The 12,363-nt window shown below is 43.7% G+C and overlaps 1 protein-coding gene across 2 annotated transcripts; it reads right to left on the reverse strand.

Annotated features, from left to right (window-relative positions):
* Positions 1 to 176: 176 nt before the first annotated feature.
* Positions 177 to 9,998, reverse strand: LOC117966778 (signal-regulatory protein beta-1-like). Of its 2 annotated transcripts, XM_059018899.1 has the most exons (7): positions 9,722 to 9,998; positions 9,093 to 9,434; positions 6,277 to 6,624; positions 5,163 to 5,432; positions 1,797 to 2,123; positions 939 to 1,057; positions 177 to 517 (listed from the first exon to the last, which is right to left on the reverse strand). In XM_059018899.1, exons 1-7 carry the CDS (start codon positions 9,774 to 9,776, stop codon positions 497 to 499), a joined length of 1,482 nt encoding a protein of 493 aa, XP_058874882.1. In that variant the 5' UTR covers positions 9,777 to 9,998; the 3' UTR covers positions 177 to 496. The 2 variants fall into 2 exon arrangements, with proteins under 2 accessions (XP_058874882.1, XP_058874883.1); XM_059018900.1 differs by lacking the exon at positions 6,277 to 6,624 and having other exon boundaries at positions 9,722 to 9,997.
* Positions 9,999 to 12,363: the final 2,365 nt, after the last annotated feature.

The raw sequence follows: 12,363 nt of genomic DNA on the forward strand, positions 1-12,363 counted from the left end.
ACACACGCTGTCTCACACACAAATACACACAGAGGCACTGTTGCTGAAAACTGTTTTATTGCAAAAAAATAAGAAAGAAATGTTTAACAAGGGTATCAAAAAGTAAATCCTCCCTCCTCTCCTCTCCTATCTCCCTCCTCTCCTCCCCTCCTGTCTCTCTCCCCTTCTCCTCCCCTCCCTTCCTCTCCTCCCATCTCCTCTCCTTCTCTCCTCTCTCTCCCCTCTCCTCTCCTCTCTCCCTCCCGTCCTCTCTTTCCTCTCCTCCCCTTCTCCTCTCCTCTCCCTCTCTCCCCTCCTCTCTTTCCTCTCCTCCCCTTATCAGCAGGCAGATCAAGCAGTGCAGAGCATTTCTATTGACTCGCAGACTCTCCAGTCAAGTCCACTGTCTGCTTCAGCATTCTCAGCATTTAGAGCAGAGCTTTACGATGTCTAATATAACAAGAGGCCCCAGCCAGCTCTGCTGTGAATCCTCTCCACAGCGCAGGGCTCCCCCACCTCACTCTGCATCCACACGCTTCTGCAAAACACAAACACATCAGTAAATATCGTTTCACATCCCACAGGCAGGATATCTGGGTGCAGCTTGGAAGAGCGCGGCTGGGGTTCAGCTAGCTGAGAGATTGTGGGGTTCATGTTTGAAACAGTTTTAATGTGGTGTGGCTGGGGTTCAGCTAGCTGAGAGATTATGGGGTTCATGTTTGAAACAGTTTTAATGGGGTGTGGCTGGGGTTCAGCTTGCTGAGAGATTGTGGGGTTCATGTTTGAAACAGTTTTAATGGGGTGTGGCTGGGGTTCAGCTTGCTGAGAGATTGTAGGGTTCATGTTTGAAACAGTTTTAATGGGGTGTGGCTGGGGTTCAGTTAGTGATCCTGAGGGACTGTGTGTTGCTGTTTTAATGAGGAGTCTCTGTTGATAGTCCTGTCCCTGTAAGCTCTCACCAGTCTGCGCTGCTCCAGTTTGAGAAGCACAAAGAGAAAGGCGTTGATGGCGGCCAGGAGAGCGAGCTTCACCAGCAGAAACACCGACACGAGAAACAGGTTGGAGCTGCAGGGAGGTTCTGGAAGAGAGAGAGAGAGAGAGAGAGAGAGAGAGAGAGAGAGAGAGAGAGAGAGAGAGAGAGACAGAGAGAGAGAGAGAGAGAGAGAGAGAGAGATGGAGGAGACAATGTGTGAACAATCACTGAGACAGATACACAAAGATACACACAGTGACACACACAGATACACAAAGATACACTCAGTGACACACACAGATCCACACACACAGTGACACACAGAGATACACACAGTGACACACACACACACACACACACACACACACACACACACACAGGCTGGAGCTGCCCTTAACAGCGGAGAAATAAGCCCCAAAGTTCACAACGCAAGTTCTGTCTGGGCAGTGAAATAATTAACGATCACATGTGCAGTTTAGAAAGAAAGCCATTGTTACAGCAAACATGTGAAACAGCCCAGGAAGTGCAACAGTGTAACAGGCTTCCAGAAAGCAGGGCTGCAAACTGAGAACTTTCTGTAACTTACTATCGGTACCAGTTATCATTTTTTTAAAAATGCAAATACATTCTGCCTACACCAGCATGTCTGTGAATGCTGCACACATCTAGATCACAACAGATTTGGGGACGTTTTTTTTTTTTTTTTTCACTGGCTAGAAACCCCTTTAAATTCTGACAGGACAGGAAGTCACGTTTCTTGATTTTTTTTTTTTTTTTTTTACCTTGTGGGAAACAAAATAAATGCCACACAACCACATCCCATTGTGGGCTCCGTGTCTCTCACCTGGATCAGGTTTGGGATCAGTCTCTACCAGGGTGTGTTCCTTGTGAACAGGCTCTGCCAGTCCTTCTATCTGAACCCTGCAGCTCACTGTGGCTCCACTCAGCTCCTGAGTGACAGTGACATTCAGCACACTATTCCTACTGAAGGTCCCGTCCTCATTCTCCGCATTCTCTCCCCTCTCTGCAGCAGGCTCCACAGCGCCGCCCTGCTGGACCCAGGACACACTGACCCTCTCTGGGTAGAAGCCACGCGCACGGCAGGTGAGGGAGACGGACTCGTTCACTTTCACGCTCTCTGGATTCGCTTCGATGGAGACGTCGGGTTTAACTGGAGCAACGAGACAAAACACAGAGCAGGAAGCTGTGGTTAGTGTGCGTCCTGTTTCTAAAGGAGCAGGGCTGGGGTTGCATTGTGAATCAGGGCTGGGGTTGCATTGTGAATCAGGGCTGGGATTGCATTGTGAATCAGGGCTGGGATTGCATTGTGAATCAGGGCTGGGGTTGCATTGTGAATCAGGGCTGGGATCGCATTGTGAATCAGGGCTGGGGTTGCATTGTGAATCAGGGCTGGGATTGCATTGTGAATCAGGGCTGGGATTGCATTGTGAATCAGGGCTGGGGTTGCATTGTGAATCAGGGCTGGGATTGCATTGTGAATCAGGGCTAGGATTGCATTGTGAATCAGGGCTGGGATTGCATTGTGAATCAGGGCTGGGATTGCATTGTGAATCAGGGCTAGGATTGCATTGTGAATCAGGGCTGGGATTGCATTGTGAATCAGGGCTGGGACTGCATTGTGAATCAGGGCTGGGATTGCATTGTGAATCAGGGCTGGGATTGCATTGTGAATCAGGGCTGGGGTTGCATTGTGAATCAGGGCTGGGATTGCATTGTGAATCAGGGCTGGGGTTGCATTGTGAATCAGGGCTGGGATTGCATTGTGAATCAGGGCTGGGATTGCATTGTGAATCAGGGCTGGGATTGCATTGTGAATCAGGGCTGGGATTGCATTGTGAATCAGGGCTGGGGTTGCATTGTGAATCAGGGCTGGGGTTGCATTGTGAATCAGGGCTGGGATTGCATTGTGAATCAGGGCTGGGATTGCATTGTGAATCAGGGCTGGGATTGCATTGTGAATCAGGGCTGGGATTGCATTGTGAATCAGGGCTGGGATTGCATTGTGAATCAGGGCTGGGGTTGCATTGTGAATCAGGGCTGGGGTTGCATTGTGAATCACGACTGGGATTGCATTGTGAATCAGGGCTGGGATTGCATTGTGAATCAGGGCTGGGATCGCATTGTGAATCAGGGCTGGGGTTGCATTGTGAATCAGGGCTGGGGTTGCATTGTGAATCAGGGCAGGGGTTGCATTGTGAATCAGGGCTGGGGTTGCATTGTGAATCAGGGCAGGGGTTGCATTGTGAATCAGGGCAGTCCTGCACTGGGAGAGCCAGCTCACATTTCTTAAAGGACAATTCGGTATGGAATGGAATAGACTTGTATTAACTTGTAAGAGTCTGGTTTAGATTCACTTTGTACAGCTGTGGCCAAAAGTTTCACATCATCACCCTATAAAATGAACTCCCTCAGCTTCATAGAGTCCAATGAAAGCTGATGAATAATGTTCCCTTGTTAACATATTGAATTACACACCCTCTATATAGAATGAACTCCCTCAGCTTCATAGAGTCCAATGAAAGCTGCTGAATAATGTTCCGTTGTTGACATATTGAATTCCACCCCCTCTATATAGAATGAACTCCCTCAGCTTCATAGAGTCCAATGAAAGCTGCTGAATAATGTTCCCTTGTTAACATATTGAATTCCACCCCCTCTATATAGAATGAACTCCCTCAGCTTCATAGAGTCCAGTGAAAGCTGCTGAATAATGTTCCCTTGTTAACATATTGAATTCCACCCCCTCTATATAGAATGAACTCCCTCAGCTTCATAGAGTCCAATGAAAGCTGCTGAATAATGTTTTTTTTTTCGTGAGAGGAACCCAGAGCAATCCCACACATTAACCTTGAGCTGAGAACAAAGGGACTTTCTAGATGGACTGGGAGTCAGTCATGATATTTCAAAACAGGGTATGAATAAATATTTACTCGTTGCTCGGACTCTGACTTCTCCAATGCTGAACCGCAGTTACAGAATATTTTTATTACTCTGACAGAAATATGTTAATGTTAGCTTCATATACTGAAGATCACAACTCAATCCTCCATTGCATTCAGAGTCTGCAGGGCTGGGAATCAGACTGCCGCTGCACTGCAGTGTGATCCAGTCCTGGTTTCACTAGGAGTTTAATAATAAGACACACCTGAGCTTGTTACCTAGACACACTGGGGCTGATCAAGCTGGTAGTAAAACCTGGACTGGGAGACACTGCTGTGCAATAGGAGTCTGATTACCAGCCCTGCAATGTAAATCTAGTCCAGTCTAGTGTAGTGATATTAAACTGCAGTTACAATGTAATTCCAGTCCAGTCTAGTGATATTAAACTGCAGTTACAATGTAATTCCAGTCCAGTCTAGTGATATTAAACTGCAGTTACAATGTAATTCCAGGCCAGTCTAGTCTAGTCAAGGGATGGAAATAATTAATGCTGATGAAGATGCATATATATCTATAAATATATATAAGCACACACACACATTTATCATAAAACTGCTGTCGTGTTTCACAAGCCTGTATGTGTGAGTCACTGAACCACACAAACATGTAGACAGAGTCTGACCCTTTTCAATCTATCTCTCAACTTCATGTTCTGCTTTTTATTTCCCCAGTGTACAGAGTGTTACCATTAAACTGCACAAACTGGGAAGTACAAGAAACATTGCTTCAGAGAAGACAAACCGTGCTGTACTGGGGATCTGAGAGCCAGCAAATTCAATACAGTCTAGTCTAGTGAACTCACAGCACTGTACTGTACTGGGGATCTGAGAGCCAGCAAATTCAATACAGTCTAGTCTAGTGAACTAACAGCACTGTACTGTACTGAGGATCTGAGAGCCAGCAAATTCAATACAGTCTAGTCTAGTGAACTAACAGCACTGTACTGTACTGGGGATCTGAGAGCCAGCAAATTCAATACAGTCTAGTCTAGTGAACTCACAACACTGTACTGTACTGGGGATCTGAGAGCCAGCAAATTCAATACAGTCTAGTCTAGTGAACTAACAGCACTGTACTGTACTGGGGATCTGAGAGCCAGCAAATTCAATACAGTCTAGTCTAGTGAACTCACAGCACTGTACTGTACTGGAGATCTGAGAGCCAGCCAGTTCAATACAGTCTAGTCTAGTCTAACAGCACTGTACTGTACTGGGATCTGAGAGCCAGCCAGTTCAATGCACAGACTCACCAGTGATGCTTGCTCCCAGGCTGTAGGGTTCAGACGACAGTGTTTGCTGTGTTCTGGGGTCTGTAGTCTCGCAGGTAACAGTGGATCTGATGTCTTCTTTAGCAGTCTGCAGTGAGGAGGTGTTGCTCTGTTCTCCAGGGACGGTTCTGTTGTTTTTCTTCCAGGTGAATTTCGTTCCCGGAGGTCCGTTTGACCGGCAGGTTAACGCCACGGCATTCCCGGCTAAAACTCTCCTCTGCGGACCCTCAATGACAGGGGGACGAAATTTCTCTGGAAATGGGACAGAACTATAACCTCAAACTTACAAGGAATACTGGGAAACCTAGTGGTTAGAGCTGAGGAGGCACTGGGAGGGAGGGAGGGAGGCTGGCTCTAGTGGTTAGAGCTGAGGAGGGACTGGGAGGGAGGGAGGGAGGCTGACTCTAGTGGTTAGAGCTGAGGAGGGACTGGGAGGGAGGGAGGGAGGCTGACTCTAGTGGGTAGAGCTGAGGAGGGACTGGGAGGGAGGGAGGGAGGCTGGCTCTAGTGGTTAGAGCTGAGGAGAGACTGGGAGGGAGGGAGGGAGGCTGGCTCTAGTGGGTAGAGCTGAGGAGGGACTGGGAGGGAGGGAAGCTGTGTGGTGGAGTGGGTAGAGCTGTGTGTATACGAGTCAGAGTGTGTGTGTAGCCTGTGTCTTGTGAGTGTGTGTTAAGCACTGTACTGTAACTCAGCACACAGGCATATTATCTGCGGCTGGCTTTCTCAAGCTCACAGCATTTTGTTTTTCTGCTACAGGATGTTGTGCAAATACAAAGTTTACTCCCAGCTGTTAACAAAGTACCTTTACTGCAAACTCACTGCAAGCTCCCTGCAAACTCACTGCAAACCCACTGCAAACTCACTGCAGACTCACTGCAAACACACTGCAAACACACTGCAGACTCACTGCAAACTCCCTGCAAACTCCCTGCAAACTCCCTGCAAACCGTCCAGAACTGAAGATCAAGTACATTCAGAATTGCAAAGCAGCGGCGCCTCAATGTTATTCTGAGGCAGCGCGGTCCGTAACGCATCAGTGATTCTGCAGGGTTAGGAGTGAAGGATACTAGAAGTGATCAGAGAGCCACACACTCACCTCGCACACTCAGCCTGCTCCCTGAGCCGCTAGCAATGAGGGTCTCAACAGACCCTCTGTATTTCTCACAGTAATACGTTCCTGAGTCATTCACAGTCAGCCTCACAATTCGAATGGAGAGATCTGCGAGGTGGTCTGGATATACTCTGGACACACGGGGGTCGTTTCTCTCATTGGACGGAGGGGGGGCTGTAGAGTAGAGATACTGTCTGCCGCTGCCAGTGTCCCTGTACCATCTCACTGGTCCTGCAGCACCCACTCTGGACAGGGTGCAGGGTACAGTGACCTCACCCTCCTCTGTGCCAGTCACAGGGTCTGGGTCCTGAGTTATAATGAGTGGAGGCAGCGCTGGAGAGAGAGGAGAGGGCAGGAGCATGGGAGAGGAGAGAGGGAGAGGAGAGAGGAGAAAGGAGAGATAGAGAGGAGGGAGTGAATAGAGGAGAGAGTTAGAGGAGACAGGGAGAGGATAGGAGAGAGTGGAGAGGGGGAGGACAGAGAGAAGAGGAGACGGAGAGGATAGGAAGGAGGAGAGGAGAGAGTGGAGAGGGGGAGAACAGAGAGGGAGAGGAGAGGAGAGAAGACAGGGTGGAGAGGAGAGAAGAAAGGGTGGAGAGATGGGGAAAAGAGTGGAGGAGAGAGAGGAGATAATGGAGAGGGGGAGGGGAGAGAGTGGATAGGGTTAGGGTTAGGGGTCGTATTCAAAACAGCCCTTTTATTTAATACAGTCTATAGTGGAGATCCAAGACTCTGATCTGCACAGTAAATGATTAACAGCACTGTAAAGACACTAGGAGCTGTGCTCACAATGCCTGCTGTAGATGTAAATGATTAACAGCACTGTAAAGACACTAGGAGCTGTGCTCACAATGCCTGCTGTAGATGTAAATGATTAACAGCACTGTAAAGACACTAGGAGCTGTGCTCACAATGCCTGCTGTAGATGTAAATGATTAACAGCACTGTAAAGACACTAGGAGCTGTGCTCACAATGCCTGCTGTAGATGTAAATGATTAACAGCACTGTAAAGACACTAGGAGCTGTGCTCACAATGCCTGCTGTAGATGTAAATGATTAACAGCACTGTAAAGACACTAGGAGCTGTGCTCACAATGCCTGCTGTAGATGTAAATGATTAACAGCACTGTAAAGACACTAGGAGCTGTGCTCACAATGCCTGCTGTAGATGTAAATGATTAACAGCACTGTAAAGACACTAGGAGCTGTGCTCACAATGCCTGCTGTAGATGTAAATGATTAACAACATTTTACTTTACAAATGCATGCGATTTTACTGATACGATGACGTATCACATCTAGCGAATAACCCCAGTTTACTAAACAGCAGTCTACTGTCCATCACTTCACACCAGCTTATTATTCACAAAATAAATAATTATTCTGAAAGTATTCTCGGGTGAAAATCTATCCATAATATTTGACCGGTGTACTTGAACACTATACTTTTTGTATTGTAAGATTCAGTGCGTTAGGCTAGCTACAGCTTGATGTGTTTACCCCATAAGAATCTTAATTAACTGATATTTTGGTTATAGCCTATATAAGGGTAGCCTACTATTATCTCATGAATTACAGGAGCATTTTCACCTTTTCTTGTAATTGATGGGAAATGTTAAACGTTTAATAAGCACACACTTTTCATTTTATGTTTTTCTTTTCCCTCTTATTTTTTATTTATTAATAAACGGAATAAACACGAAGTTGAGCACCTGACTGATTGTTATATACATTCGTATATAGAGCAGTTGTTTCAGTTTGTGTAAAATCAAGCATTACGAAGGGGGTTTCAAACTTTGTTTTATGCAGGCTAATGTTTGATGTGACTATACTTCTAAAGAAAAAGGGGGAAAGTCAGAATGCGATACATGGTAAATGTACTGAATTTTCTTTGTAATTAATTACATTTCTTACTGAATTTCATTTATATATTTACAATAAGGTATTCATTAAAATGTATGAGTTTATCAGAGTCATTTTTATATTAATAAAATTCATGCCATAAAAGCAAGGAATGTATTTGTACAGGAAAGATTGGTGTTCACGACGTGTGGCGTACAGATATTAAAACAGGTTACATTATTCTGTTCAAACTGGAGAATTAAAGCCATTGCGCACGTGTTCGAACTGTGCACTAAACTTGACCCGTATATTGCTCCAGAACAGTTCAGCCCAAGATCACCTAAACCAACAGAAAAGAGAATCGCTATCGCTCTGTATAAGCTGGCTAGCTGTGCAGAATATGCAGTCTCCCAGAATAGAGAATCGCTATGGCTCTGTATAAGCTGGCTAGCTGTGCAGAATATGCAGTCTCCCAGAATAGAGAATCGCTATCACTCTGTATAAACTGGCTAGCTGTGCAGAATATGCAGTCTCCCAGTTGCACCTGTCACTGTTAGTCTCCATTTTTGTCCTCCCAGTAAGGAACTTCCTTAGGAGCTGCAGTGCACTTTGGGGGATTCGCTTATTTTATGCGAATAAAATTGTTTCCATTTAAAGTTATGCGCATTAAGGCAGCTTAATTCGCATTTTCTGAAAATACCGACTTTCCTAAAACCCTAAGGTCTGGGGTTTTTAAAAGTTTGAATAAATGGACACGTTTTTGCGAATTGTACCCATTTCCATTGAGCTTGTCGCATATATTTTTTAATCCGTAAACTTTTAGGGAATAAATCCACTGCAATGTAAACATAGCCAATGCCTGCTGTAGATTCAGCTGGACCAGAATCACCTGACATGTCTGTGCGCTACAGGAGCCACAGCAAAGATACTAGAAGTGATCAGAGAGCCACACACTCACCTCCCACACTCAGCCTGCTCCCTGAGCCGCTAGCAATGAGAGTCACATCAATCCCTCCGTATTTGTCACAGTAATACATTCCTGAGTCACTCACAGTCAGCCTCACAATTCGAATGGATGAATCTGTGGGGTGGTATTGATGTACAAGAGACACACGGGGGTCGTTTCTCTCATTGGGCGGAGGGGCTGTAGAGTAGAGATACTGTCTGCCGCTGCCAGTGTCCCTGTACCATCTCACTGGTCCTGGACGAACCCCTGTCATACTGCAGGGTACAGTGACCTCTCCCTCCTCTATTCCAGTCACAGAGCCCGGGTCCTGAATTATAATGGGTTGAGACACCCCTAGAGAGAGAGAGAGAGAGAGAGAGAGAGAGAGGAAACAGGAAATCCATTTCAGAGAGCAAAACAGAAGCTTAAAACTTGATTCAACCAAAAAAAAAAAAAACATTTTAAACTTTGTGATGGAGACTCTCGGTAGATGACAACAAAGTCGTTACTTTTTACAATATAAATAATTCTCAAGTGGCTCAGAGTTCACCCTGCGGTGAAAGCTCAGTGAATCTTTGAGTAAACCACTCCAACTGAGAATATACAAGAATACCCGCTCCCTCCCAGTGCCCTGTACTCACCCCTGCTAGGAGAGCAGACCAGTATAACCAGTGAAACCAGTAGCCCTCGCTCCATTCTGTCCAGCCGCACAGCAGTGCTCCGGTGTGTCAGAAACAGTAGCACAGACTCCCCAAGCAGAACTGCACTCAGATACAGCAGCAGCTCTGACCAGCACTTGAACAGAACGGAAACCACAGCTTTGTATAACAACCTCCCTGGATAAAGAGGAACTCCACGACGTGTCAAAGTTAACACTACAGTTAATTTTGTACCAAAGGAGGAACTTTCTCAACTTTCTCATCATTTCACTGTGGTTGTGAAGACTTTGAAATGTTTTGCATCAGTTTTTTTATGCTAACATAATGTCTGTCTCATTCCTACAGTGCAATTCAATACAATATAACACAATGCATTCCTACAATACAATATAACACAATGCATTCCTACAATACAATATAACACAATGCATTCCTACAATACAATACAGCACAATGCATTCCTACAATACAATACAGCACAATGCATTCCTACAATACAATACGGCACAATGCATTCCTACAATACAATACAGCACAATGCATTCCTACAATACAATACAGCACAATGCATTCCTACAATACAATACAGCACAATGCATTCCTACAATACAATACAGCACAATGCATTCCTACAATTCAATACAACACAATGCATTCCTACAATACAATATAACACAATGCATTCCTACAATACAGCACAATGCATTCCTACAATACAATACAATATAACACAATGCATTCCTACAATACAATATAATACAATGCATTCCTACAATACAATACAGCACAATGCATTCCTACAATACAATATAGCACAATGCATTCCTACAATACAATATAACACAATGCATTCCTACAATACAATATAACACAATGCATTCCTACAATACAATACAGCACAATGCATTCCTACAATACAATATAGCACAATGCATTCCTACAATACAATATAACACAATGCATTCCTACAATACAATATAACACAATGCATTCCTACAATACAATACAGCACAATGCATTCCTACAATACAATACAGCACAATGCATTCCTACAATACAATACAGCACAATGCATTCCAACAATACAATACAGCACAATGCATTCCTACAATACAATACAGCACAATGCATTCCTACAATACAATATAGCACAATGCATTCCTACAATACAATATAACACAATGCATTCCTACAATACAGCACAATGCATTCCTACAATACAGCACAATGCATTCCTACAATACAATACAGCACAATGCATTCCTACAATACAATACAATATAGCACAATGCATTCCTACAATACAATACAGCACAATGCATTCCTACAATACAATACAGCACAATGCATTCATACAATACAATACAGCACAATGCATTCCTACAATACAATACAGCACAATGCATTCCTACAATACAATATAGCACAATGCATTCCTACAATACAATACAGCACAATGCATTCCTACAATACAATACAACACAATGCATTCCTACAATACAATATAGCACAATGCATTCCTACAATACAATATAACACAATGCATTCCTACAATACAATATAACACAATGCATTCCTACAATACAATACAGCACAATGCATTCCTACAATTCAATACAATATAGCACAATGCATTCCTACAATACAATACAGCACAATGCATTCCTACAATACAATATAACACAATGCATTCATACAATACAATACAGCACAATGCATTCCTACAATACAGCACAATGCATTCCTACAATACAATATAGCACAATGCATTCCTACAATACAATATAACACAATGCATTCCTACAATACAATATAACACAATGCATTCCTACAATACAATATAACACAATGCATTCCTACAATACAATACAACACAATGCATTCCTACAATACAATACAATATAGCACAATGCATTCCTACAATACAATATAGCACAATGCATTCCTACAATACAATACAATATAACACAATGCATTCCTACAATACAATATAGCACAATGCATTCCTACAATACAATATAACACAATGCATTCCTACAATACAATACAGCACAATGCATTCCTACAATACAATACAATATAGCACAATGCATTCCTACAATACAATATAGCACAATGCATTCCTACAATACAATATAACACAATGCATTCCTACAATACAATACAGCACAATGCATTCCTACAATACAATACAATACAGCACAATGCATTCCTACAATACAGCACAATGCATTCCTACAATACAATACAATATAACACAATGCATTCCTACAATTCAATACAATATAACTGCAGTACTCAATTTAATTCAATGCACTTCTTTCTGATTCTTGCCCAGCTGCATGATATCTTTTTTATAATAGAATTTAGATCTCTATTTAACGTTGTGTGATAAAAAGAAACTACAGAATTATATCGCCAAAAAGTCACCAGCAGGGGGAGTCTAGTGACTGCAGCATTGGCAGCGCATCTTCACATCTCTTGACTGGGGAGAGTTTTCCGAGCCTGTATTTGATTCTTAAAGGTAGTTTTCCAAGGGAGTGGGTACAATTTCAAACTGGAGCTTTTATTACATATAAAACGATGATCCAATTTTGCAGATATCTGGATCCGCCCCTCCTGCT

This window comes from Acipenser ruthenus, unplaced genomic scaffold (genome assembly GCF_902713425.1).
Source record: "Acipenser ruthenus unplaced genomic scaffold, fAciRut3.2 maternal haplotype, whole genome shotgun sequence".
In the NCBI taxonomy this organism is placed as follows: Eukaryota; Metazoa; Chordata; class Actinopteri; order Acipenseriformes; family Acipenseridae; genus Acipenser; species Acipenser ruthenus.